General features: G+C 39.3%; 1 protein-coding gene across 5 annotated transcripts in view; it reads left to right on the forward strand.

Annotated features, from left to right (window-relative positions):
• Positions 1–9,451, forward strand: part of CELF1 (CUGBP Elav-like family member 1) — a 58,724-nt gene extending 49,273 nt beyond the window's left edge. For 2 of the 5 annotated variants that reach the window (XM_062494639.1, XM_062494637.1), the window contains 5 exons: positions 347–460; positions 642–827; positions 1,682–1,825; positions 3,479–3,647; positions 9,336–9,451. In XM_062494639.1, coding sequence (XP_062350623.1) covers positions 347–460; positions 642–827; positions 1,682–1,825; positions 3,479–3,606 — 572 coding nt within the window. In that variant the 3' untranslated portion in view covers positions 3,607–3,647; positions 9,336–9,451. Of the gene's footprint in view, positions 1–115; positions 119–346; positions 461–641; positions 828–1,681; positions 1,826–3,478; positions 3,648–9,335 lie in introns of all 5 variants that reach the window. The other 3 variants (XM_062494640.1, XM_062494641.1, XM_062494642.1) reach the window with 2 other exon arrangements.
• Positions 9,452–12,357: the final 2,906 nt, after the last annotated feature.

The following is a 12,357-nucleotide window of genomic DNA, read 5'->3' on the forward strand; positions in this document are numbered from 1 at the left end:
AAGAGGGCATCGCTGCTGGTTACCTTATGCTGAGATACAGAATTTAGCCAACATTTATATTATGTCTCAATCTTACACGTCTTACACTTACTGACATGATTACTGCTACAAAGAGTAGGTGTTATGATGAAGTAGAAATTTTTTAAAATGTAGGAAGGGCTTAGAACATATAAGCAGTATGATTAATCAAGTTGTGTGGGTTTGGGTTTTTTTTTTTTACATAAAATATCCTGTGTTGCCTGAATTTGTTCCTTACTAGTTTTTTCTACTGGAATAACATAATGAAGAAGTTGAATTATCAGGACAAAAAAATATTAGTTGAAGTTTAATTGTTTTATTTTAATAGCAGGTTCCTCACCTAGTTCCAGTAGCAGCTCCTCTGTTAATCCAATGGCTTCTCTTGGAGCATTGCAGACACTGGCAGGTGCTACAGCTGGTCTCAACGTTAGCTCTTTAGCAGGTAAGTTGTGTGTAGTGGTGGCTTGGGGGAATAGCTGATTATCATTCCTCAGCCTGTGATAGGTCTCTGGGGTGATTTTTTCTGCACCCTCCTTTTTGTAATCATGCAGAGCCTTTGGAATGTTATTGATCTGGCTCAGTGGAAGCACTCAGCCATCTTTTATTTCTTCTTTCTTATACAGGAATGGCAGCCTTAAATGGAGGACTTGGCAGTGGTGGTCTCTCAAATGGAACAGGCAGCACAATGGAAGCCCTCACACAGGCTTATTCTGGAATCCAGCAATATGCTGCTGCTGCACTGCCCACACTCTATAACCAGAGTCTCTTAACACAGCAGAGTATTGGTGCAGCAGGAAGTCAAAAAGAAGGTAGGCAGAAAGCTGTAGAAACAACTTGAAAGGGGTTTTCAAAAGGGCAAGCTTAGCCCTTGCACCTACCTTACCTGCAGATCTTTTATTTGGTGTCATTTTTTAGAATCCAGGAGTTACTGGTGATAAAAAAGGTCTGTGGGATCTTTCTACCAAGGGCTGCCCAAAGTAGATTTTATACAGGATGTTTCTCCTGGGGTTTGTTTCATCTTAAGTGCTTCCTTAATCATATTCCTGCATGTTCTCAGAGTCTACAGCCTGATATATCCCACTGTCAGAGAATCAGATGTGGTTTTATTAATTTTTATTTTCTGGTTCCTTCACCTCTTCCAACAGCTACTTATGCCAGTCTTTTCACTCTTCAAATTCAGGTTAAATTTAATATATAGTGTAAAGTAATGTAGAATGTAGGAGTAAGTTTTCAGCAGAATGTAGCATGTTTAGAAGAGAATCTGTCAGATTACAAACAATGTGATTATTCATATTTTGTTTGGAAATTTACTTAGTTCGTTTGGGACCACAAGTTTTGTGTAGCCATTTTTTGTTCAGTCAACATCTAGCACTCAAACTTACTGTTCAGCTGTCATTATAGCAAATGTCCCTGAACCAGTTTTAGTACAATGTGTGAAGTACAAACAAAAGTGGACAGAAAGAGCGAGAATTATTTGAGTGATCAGTCCCAGCAAGGGGTCATGCTCATTTATTCTGGAATCAAGTGCTCTGCAGTACTGTAAATAGCAGTTTCATTGTTTTATCTAGAAAATTTGTCTTGACTGGCTCTTCCACCTTTTTTTTGTGCAGGGGGTATGTGGTATCCATGTTCTTTCTGAATTTATTTTCCTACTTGTTTGAAGGTCCAGAAGGAGCCAATCTATTTATCTACCATCTTCCCCAGGAGTTTGGGGATCAGGATCTGCTGCAGATGTTCATGCCATTTGGAAATGTCGTCTCTGCCAAGGTTTTCATTGACAAGCAGACCAATCTAAGCAAGTGTTTTGGTATGTTGGATCTACAGCTTCCTTACAAGGGGAAAGAGTAAGGCAGATCTCTTCTCTCTGGTGACCAATGACAGGACTGGAGATAAAGGCCTGAAACTGAGTCAGGAGAGGTTTAGGTTGGATATTAGGAAAAGGTTTCTTCCCAGATGGGGCATGGGCACTGAACAGGCTCCCCTGGGAATTGGTCACAGCACCAGCCTGACAGAGTTCAAGAAGTGTTTGGAAAGTGCTCTCAGACGAACAGTGTAATTCTCAGTCCTGTGCAGGGGCTTTAGTGATCTTTGTGGATCCATTTCAACTGAGGATATTTTGTCATTCTATAAATCATTATCTGTATAAAGGTGGCTTTTATAGTAATCTCTTTTTCAGTATATTGTCTAGTCTAGTTGCTAAGTACATTGGGAATCTCTATATATTCCTAAAAAATAAATAAACCAAACACTTCCAGCAATAAACTATATTTTCCTGATTTTCAGTGTGACTTTTTGCTTTTCGCAGTTTCATACTATTGTGCCTTATGACAGTGTTCTGGCTCTAGCTAATTCTCCCTGAGATTAGCTCAGTTAGTTAAAGCACTGTGCTAATAATGCCAAAGTTGTGGGTTCAGTCCCCCTTTGGACCATTCACTTAGGAGTTGGATTCCTTGATATTTGTGGATCCCTTCTAACTCAGAAAATTCTGTGATAATTATTTGTGTTTGCAGACTGTAATCCTGCGATAATTATTTCTCTTGCCTCTTCCTATCTTTTCAATAATTTCAGTAATAATTTGTATATACTACTTAGTACATAATGATTATGAGTTTTTTTCTCTTAATATTTTTATAAGTAACTATTGTGGGTACCATATTGCATTTTTGTAGTGCCATAAGCTCTTGTGACTGTTTTGATAGATAGAGATTTCTTGTGATGGAATAGGAGAGGTGAGCCTTTCTCTATGGTTTTGATAACACTGTGTCTGAATAAAATCCTGAATTTTTTCCTATTTCAGCCAAAAGATGTGGACAATCTGATGCTTTGTGAGAACATAGAAATATGCTGATCATTCAGCTATAATACCTACTTATTATGGACACGTAGCCATTGACTGGAGTGGGAATTATTCTCACTCCAGACATTGAGTGGAGTTGTGTAAAATAGGCTCCTTCAAAACACTGGAGAAGTTTATTTTCAGGAAAATCTTTTCCAGGAATGATATGCAACCTGCCATCTGAGAGCAACCTAAACACAATAGTGGTACCAGTGCTACCCTTCCTTGGCACCTGTTTCACTCCAAACAAATCTGCTCCCATAATATCATGAGGGTGATTTCAGTCTTGTATCTTTAATGAGCTTTTGCATCTGGATGAACATTTTCCAGGTTCGGTTTTCTCCCAGGTATGAGTTCTTATAAATAGCAGTACTTATTTTGTTTATAGACTAGAAAATGTTAACTTCTCTGTATAACTTCTGGCCAAAGTTTCATATGTCAGCAAACAGTGCTTTGTTTGAGAGCCTTTAGAAGTTGTTATGAGGAGTCTAAAATGGTTGTGAGCTTCTGAAAACGCTACTTCATGCAAGCCCCTCTGACCTTGTGAGTGCCTGCACTTCCAGTTGTGAGTAGCTATTGTGGGCAGCTGTGGCACGGGGTAATTGTGCGTTCTCCTCTCCTCAGGTTTTGTAAGTTACGACAATCCCGTCTCTGCGCAGGCTGCCATTCAGTCAATGAACGGCTTCCAGATCGGCATGAAGCGGCTGAAAGTACAGCTCAAGCGCTCCAAGAACGACAGCAAGCCATACTGAGCACCCCTCCCCTCCGGGACTGGAGTGAGAAGGATCTTCTGGTAAGTTGGAGAGGAGCGCACTTAGTGATTCGAAGCCCTAAGGCTGTGTTTTTACAGTCCTGGAAGCTGATCCATGCCTTCTATCTGGCACATCTTCCCTTGAAGACTCTGCTGCAGCCTCTGCTGAGAATCCCGCTTCGGATGGAGGACAAGTTTGTGCTTTTGTTTCCAGTGTTTTACTTTGGAGTTTAGGTGCCATATCGCTGAGGTTTTTTTTTGTTTAGTTTTGTTTTTTTTTCCCTTATTTGAAGTTTGCTGTGTTTGTAACCAGTGTGTGTTGAGAAGGACCAATGCCAGCTCCTTGAGGGTGGGGAGAGAAGGTTAAAGAAAGCAGCAGAAATTGACACCACGCTGCTTTGGGTAGAGAGGAGAAGGGAAAGCAGAAATAACACAGAATAGCTGATGAAAACAAAGATGGCAAGGAGTACAGAGTCCTGGGTGAGAAAGAACTAAGTCCATGTAGCCTTTGTCATGCCCCATCTACTCTTTGAAATTTCCTTAACTGTATGCCATGGTGGGGATTTATTAAATCATCTCTAAAGCAGGAGACAGGCTAAATGGGTGAACACATTAACCAGCCAAAGGAAAACTGCAGTGATTTTTTTTTTTCTTTCCTGTATATAAATTAGTGTTTATATAGCAGTGTGAATGTACACAGCACTTTATAAAACTATTAGATAATGTCTCTGCCCAGAAAATTTCACTCTGTCTACAGTGGAATATTAATTGAGATGCAGTGAATTTCTCCATGTATAAGAAAACATATGTACTTCATCTAGGTTTTGTGGAAAGGTAAAGGCAGCTTAGTCTGGATGAATACATCTGGGTCTGGAAACAAGAAACTTTAGATCCTTGGTAACCTGCAGAAATTTTTGACAATTTTTCTTCTTAACAGTTGATCATTTTCCCCATTACTGTGGAGTAATGTCTTTTATTTTTTTGCAGAGATTGCTATGAATTCCTTTTCATGAGCATAGTGTAAGTGCAGATTGTTTATTGAAATTATGACTTCCTGTTTTGTTGGGGTTTTTTGTTGTTTTTTTTTTTAATGAACAAAACTCATGCAGTGACTTGGTCTAATAATTAGGTGTATCTCTCTACTGCAGTTTTCCTTTAAGGTGGTGTGTACCAGTGCAGAACAGGCTAAACCAGGAACTGCAGAATCAGAGTATTGAGCCATTCAGTCTTTTTCTGTCTTTTGGTACAAGATGTTATCTTTTATATTGAAGGAAAATTGAACACACCCCTTAACTGAACACACGCTTTTTCTGCACACCAGTGGAATTGTTAGTGCAGTGCTAAGGGCCTTTAATAGTCACTGGTTTTAGGGGGCTCAAAGGACTTTTGACACTCTGGCCTGAGCTGTTTCAAGAAATCAGTGTAGAGTTCCATTTTATTACCACCAAAATCCACCTCTGTCACAAGAGGAAGTTTACAATTTCTGTGTCTTTAACAGAAGTTCAATTTACCTCATAATATCTCCTTTTCCTTGTTTTCTCTGTATTCTTGGGTTATAAGGCTGTTTCCCAGGGCTCTAGCTAACACTGCAGTCTGGGAGCCAGCTGCTAAATGCCATGTGTGGGTCAGACGTAGGGTCAGGACTTTGTGTTCTGCTCCAGCAGGAGGAGCACTAAACCCATCAAACCTGAGAGCTCAGGTCTGAATCCCCACTTGTGTGCCGTAATCTGTTGGGCATTTCCAGGGACTGGGACCCCGGAATCTCAAACCTCAGAATTAGAACAAAGCCTGATATGTAACATCCGAGGGGAGTTCTTAGATTGAAAATCAAACAGTTGATGTCAGTCTGTCCATACTAATGGCAGACAGGTAAATCTGTCAGTATTATTTAAATAATTTTGTGGTGGCAAAGTTTCAAAGGCCAGATTGCCAAATTTCCCAGTTATGCTGGCATGTGGTACCCTTCTATGTTAATTATTTGAATCTCTCTAGAAAAGTAAACATACACTGAAGTGAACCATGTACACTTGAATTCTGCACCACAGGAAAGATGTGTCCTGGTTTTCTGAGAATAGAGTGTTGGAGTGTGAAGGCCTCCAGGGTGATAATGGGATTTTTTATATATATATATAAATTATATACTTTTCAAAAAAAAAAAAAAAAAGAAAAAAAAACATAAAAAACCATAGTTGGGAGCAACTGCTCCAAGTGCAACCTGCTGTACCAAGAATGTTGTTTCTATTTTTATAGAAGTTTTATACCGCTCCAGGGTGGAGAATATTTATTACCTAAATTATTTCACTGGAAAAAAGGCCAGGGTTTTGTAGAATCCTGAATGTGATTGTTTTACACACATAATGATGTGCATGATTGAAACTACTGATTTTCAGTGGCCTGTTTGCAGCCCAACAACTGCTAAACAAGGAAGATGAATGCTGTGAACCAGTGGAGGAGAGCACTGTGCTCTGGGGTCTCTACAGTCACTCTTACCTTCTTTGCACCCTACCCCACTGTACTATCCAATACCTTTGTCCTGTTTTTCTTTTAACCTGATGCTCTGGCCTCTTTATTAGTCATTTCAGTTGCCCAAAATTAGATATTTTAGCTTCTTCGTCCTATAGTGTGTCCTCAATACTGTAACTTACAAATCAAGCTTGGCATTGTTGCAAATAGGTGTAACTCCTATTAACTTTAGGAGATTCACCAGTTTACACTGTGGCTTAGTTTGATCAGTGACTCCTCCCAGACATAATCACCTTAAGACACCTAACTTGGGCTAGCTCTTGTGCCTTACTGGCGTAACTATAAGTATTGCCAAAAAGAAAAAAAGAAATAAATCTATGCAGGTTAAATTTTAAAAGATGTGATCCTCAAATGGTTTGAATCAATGCAGTTCAGCTCTCCGAACGCAGTAGAGCGGCATCAGTTTTCACCAGCTGAAGATGTTGCCCTTTTTGTGTATTTGTTTCAGATTTCCCTTTCTTGGTGTATCAATGTGTATGTTGCCAAAGTTAATAAATGCATCAAGTTTGTGACTTGGGCAGATTTTTTTTTCTGATAACAAAACTGATCAGATAAAGTCAACATTTCTGTGTCTGTTTGGTGGCTGCCGCTGATTGTTGGGATTTAGGCTGCTCTTGCCTTTCAGTCTTAAGCCAGTTTTCTTCCTCACTTATTGGCAGGAAAGTCTGGGATTTTGGGGACTTGGGACCTTTAAATTTTTAGTTAATATAATGCTCTCATTTAAGTGCAAATCAAATCAGTGTCAAATGCTCGATTTCCTGGATAGTAAGATAAGATTTGGGGGAGTTCAAATAAACTGCAGGTTGGCTGAAGCAGCCATGTGGACAAAGTATGCTTGCTGTATGCTTAAAACCAAAGAACCTGATTTTCTACATGGAAAGCTAAAAGAACTTCTGATGAAATAGAATTCCTTATTATGTGTGCCACCAGGAAATATTTTTAATATTTTTAGCTTACAAGGTGGAAATGGTCTACTTCATAAATTTATTCTTTTTCTCAGGAGATATGTGATTTTACTGCTGTAATAAGGTGAAAGAATTATGAACTTAGTCTGATACTGCTTAGTGTCAGTATTATAGTAAATGAAATCATCATTTCTTCAATCCTAGATAGCCAACAGTCCAAAATAGGATAGCTCTTTGTAGTTCAGCTTTTTTTTTTAATACAAAGCTGGCATTATTAAAAAATTCCAGGTTAGAAAAATCTCACTGGCAATTGCATCTATCAGGAAGAAGCCTTTCACCTGAATGCTGAGAGTCACATGTTATGGTAATTCTATTGTGCAAGCTGAATCTAACTGAACTGGTAATGGCTGTGGATTAGGGAAGAACAACAAAGCAGAATGAAGTTGTTCCTATTTTATTTGGAAATACCTAAAAACAACTTGGATAAAGCTAATTGCAAAGGAAGGGTGCAACTTTGAACAGGTAAAATGCTTTGAAAGCTTCTTGTTGCAGACATGTAAACCTAAAGATGATTGATAACCTTAGCATACCTGCCACAAAATATAAAACACAGATGGCAGAATTATTACTGTTGTAAGAATAAAACAAGGACAAACTGGAATAACTTTCTCCAAGTCATTTAAGATCTTGTCCAGCATCTCACAGTTCTGTATTTATAGGCCAGTCTTTCCATGGCACTTTGATAAAATTCAGTCTTTGCTCTCAACATAGCTGAGTGAAACATTTGAAAAATCCATATCAAGAAAATCCCCAGACAAATCATGCAGAGGATTTCAGTGGTGTATGCTAAGATGTCACTTTTATTTCATGCTTCTTGTTGTTTCTCATGCCTCAGTTCATGATGAATTTGCTTTTCTGGATTAAGAGTGAAATCTTGCACCTGTCTGCAAATTGTCTGGAGTATTCCTTGAAATACAGAAATAAGTGCAAGAGTTGCATTGTACTCTGTTTGCTGGAGTTGGTTTAAACTCTGTACTCAAGTAATTTCCCTTTATTGGAAAGTATGAAAAGCAAATTAATCTCAGCAGTTCTAATAAGAGGGGTGTTGCTGATTTAGTAGACAATGTGTTTCTTGTTGCTTTGAAATGAGAATGCAACACTTGCTATTCTCAAATTATGTAAAATAATATGCAAATCTCATCTTGTTTTAGTCTGTAACCAAAAGCTTTGAGATGTGCTGAAGATTAAGGCCACAAACAGGATCTTAAGGGGAGTTAGAGGTGTGGAGAGGCAGAATAAGAAAACAAACCGCTTCCTCTCTCCTCTGCCTCCCACTCTCATCCCAAAATGTTCCTTGTCTCTTGCAGCTCACAAGGTGAGGGAAGGAAACAGGGGTATTTATGTCACTTAATATAAGAACTATTTTTTATAAACTCTTCAGGAAACACATTATTTCTGCTCATCAAGCTGGCAACAGTGACTGTAGAGCTTTTCAGAGCCCAGAATCTCCTCCTCATGAAGCCAGGGAGCTGAGGGCTGTTACATAAAAGGTTGGGAATGGAAAATCCCTGTGCAGGTCTAATGGTATGACAAGTGCTCAGCTAGGACAAGTCTTAACTTGCAGTCGAGTCTTAAGGAATTCTTCTCTGATGTGTGAGCTTTTTGTCTTGTATAATCTTTTTTTTTTCCCCTTTTCCAAATTACACCCCCTCGCTAGTTGCATGGGCTCCTAGGGAATGAGAAGAAGCTGTAGCTAAACGAAAGAATGTGGATCTCCTGGGCTACTACTGCCTAAGAACTTCCCATGTTAGAGTGCAAGAAAAGTCTCAAATGTCAAACCACCTGTGAATCCCTTGTGTTCTCTGTCGTGTCTCTCATGGTCTCAGTCTCTGTGGGCAAGTGTTTGCCCTGGAGTCATATTTTTTTGGAATCGGTCTCCTGGGGAGGGAGTTTAATTCTGTTCTAAACAGAGGTAGTAGGCATGCTAGGCACAGGGGAAGGTGAATACATGCTAACCAGTGTGTCACTAGGCTGTGGAATGCTCCACAGACTGGGTGCTGAGAGGGAAATCCAGGCCTCTGCTTCCATTTGGTTTCTGGCAGTTTGATGTTTACTTGGTGTCCTTCATGTACTTTGACTTTTACTTGTCCATCGTTGGCATGTGCTGCCCTTCCCTGTCAACTCCCTTCCCCAGGAGATCTCATTGTACAGTGCCCATTCTTGTTCTCTCTCTCCGTGTTTGGATGTACTGCTCTGTGTAACTCAGTGGGTCTCCCTCTTTCTGGTTTGTTTTTTTTTCTAGATTCCTGCCGTTTGTTCATCGTTGTGCCTAAAGCATGTCGATGTGGCGTTCAAGTACATCGTCCAAATCCTTGTCTCTTCAGCTTCTCTGATGCTTGAACTCTCACCTTTGACCTTGTGTTGACCTTTGATGCTGATGTGTATTTTTATTATGTTTGTTTCTTTTCTTTTTTTTTTCTTTTTTTCTTTTTTTTTTGTGCTGCCAAATTGGTTTTGCTAGAAAGACTGCTGAAGGGGAATATTTAAACCTGCATTTGAATATAAAAGAATTTCTATTTTTCTAGACCTTCGTAAGATAACCACTTGATTTTGTGAATCTGATTCTTTGTAATTTGTCTTCAGAGCAGCCTTGCTAGCATACCTTGTGGAGTATTTGTATTTCTGTGAACATACAGCCAATCACTTTAGACTTAGTTTTTTCTGTGTGCTTAGTTTTAAAAACACAGTTCAAAGAAAAAGTCAGTTATATGGTGTGACTCAATCTTTCAGGAGACTTCCTAGTCACATTTTGCTGATCTGGTTTCTGTGCTTGAGGAGACAGCATGTGTTTTTATGAGTTCAAACTTGTGACTTGAAGTGGCATCAACAGAAAACACTTGAACTATGTTTTCCTCTGATTGTAGCTACATTTTTACCCTGGCATTTACTGATTTTTTTTTAATTATTATTATTTTTATTTTTTCCCTGCTTCCCTGTGTGATTATCAGTCTGCAGTGAAAGTTTGATCAAAGTTGATGTTGTATTTTGTTAAGCTCTGGCATGCTTGGTTTTTTTGTAACTACAATCTCCTCAGCAAAATGTGATGTTTTTGTTTTAATCTTTCAAACTAAGATAGTGCCCAGAAATGTTGTGCATGTTTCCTGCTGTTTTCTTCACACCCTCGTATATATCACCTTCACCTCTCTGTTTTCTATAGTTTGTGCAAAAACTGAGCAATTTAATGGGTTTCAAAGGTATCCTTTAAACTGGTGGTTTTGGTATGACAAATATCTGGTCAGAAGCCACCTGATGGCATCTACCTGTGCACTTAGACTGTCTGCCTGACAGAGCACCTGGTCCTTGCTCCATCTCCAGTGCTGTCAGAAGCTCTGAGGGTGCTTGGTTACACTGTTCCCCTAGTGGAAGATTCAATGGAAGGGGATAGCTGGGAGCAGGAAGGTGTGGGAACTCACAGTATTTCTGTTTCCAAAGCTATCTGAAGCTAGGGCTCATTTCAAACACTGAGCATTTTGTACAACTCAGGGCACATTTCTGTGAAGTCCAGCCCCAATTTAATACCATCAGTCAGAGTTTGGTGGCAGGATTCTGGAAGGATCTAGTTTAGCTCATGAAATAAAGTGTTTTAAATTTCCCAGAGAAAGCATTTGTAACACCGGTCCTAAAACTGCTGGCTCTTTCCCAAATGACAAGCACAATACAACAGCCTCTGAAGCTGTTACCTGAACAGGGTACCATCCCCAGCTCTCTTTTCAAGGGCCTTAGCTGGGGAATCTCTGCGGAGATTTTTTAGTTTTTGTTTAGTTTTTAATTGGGTAATGAGCTGAGCAGCTTTTCTGGCTTGCAGGATGAACTAGAAGAGGTTACTGCTCTCTGGGTAGCAGGCTTCCCCTGCCCTATGTACCATCTGCACAGGTAGAAACTGGGAAGTAGCTTCTAGATGAAGGCACCTGAAGAGTGTGTGCTGTGATGAAGTTTCAGTCAGAAGCAGCAGCAAGCTAGTGTAGGTATCTTAACAGTTGAAATAATGTGAAATGGAATTCCAGGAGAAGGGTTTTTGCTGAGAAAACAAGTAGAGTTTGATTGGATAGAAATCTTAATTTTGTCCAGTGTTTGAGATAATGTAAAGATGCAAAGATTGTTTTCTATCCTACTTCTGAGTTGGTTGAGGATACTGTATTCTCACTAGGTATTGACCAGACTTGTGTAGACAGTCCTTAATCTGCTTACAAAAGAGAACAGTTTGAATATGGTAGATGTACCTGGGAGTGAATTGTGAGGCTGAATGAAAAAGGGTAGAGACTCATTTATTTGGGAAGTAGGGTTGGGGGCTGGCTGCTGTTAGTCCCACAGTCTGAATGCACAGGGCCATGTGCCAGGGGGCACTGATACCCTGCAGTGTATGGAGGAACTGCCAGTACGTTTCTGTACGTGTGCATTTGGTTCCATAAGGAACCCTGGGGGAAACCTGTGGAAAAATTATCTGAAGAAAACCAAAATGCCAAATGTTGGGTGTTTCTTTCCTTTTTTCTTTCCTTTTCTTCCTTTGGTTGTTTTAATTGTTCTGTGGTGGTTTTAATGGATTTGAGACAGTGGAGCAGCAGCTGCCTTTCTGATTTTTGGCTGCTTTTTGTGAATAATTTAAAAAGAAAATTTACATTTTGGAGACAAACCTGTGGGCTTTTTTATTGGTACAAACATTGTATTTAACACTAGGGGTTTTGTACAGTTTTTTGCCTTTTCTACTAGAAAACAATGTAAAGTGATTCACAATGTGATGAGAAAACAAATTGCCACTATGACCAAATGTAGAGTCTGTTCTGCAGTTAACAGGATTTAATCAACTCGAAGTCGTGGTTCAGTCATAGAAATGCTTTTCTTTACCTTGTTTGAGCTGTTCCTTTTTTTTCTTGTTTTGATTTGCAAAACAAAATGTCTTTTTGTGTGAAATTGTGTTGTACTCTGTAGAGAATTACAGGTTTTACTTTAATGGTTTAAAAAGCAGAGGAGCGCGTGTTGCTTTTCTGATCTGATCACAGAGTTTGTGTAGTGGATTTAAAAATGAAAAGATTTGTTACAAGTTTGGAACAAGCGAGTATGTGTTAAAGGAATTTTCTTCCTTTTGTGTGTGTGTGTTTTTTTTTCTTGTCCCAAAGGGCAACTTAAAGCTGTTTTAATTGCACAGACACACCGACAACAAGTCATTTTGTATATGCCAAGTGTGGTACCTTCCTTTGTTTATTTGCTATTAAACTGTTTGAGAAGAGTCCTTGTGTGTTGTATTTGTGTCTTACACATGAGGTTCT

The sequence above is a fragment of the Cinclus cinclus genome, chromosome 6 (genome assembly GCF_963662255.1).
Source record: "Cinclus cinclus chromosome 6, bCinCin1.1, whole genome shotgun sequence".
In the NCBI taxonomy this organism is placed as follows: Eukaryota; Metazoa; Chordata; class Aves; order Passeriformes; family Cinclidae; genus Cinclus; species Cinclus cinclus.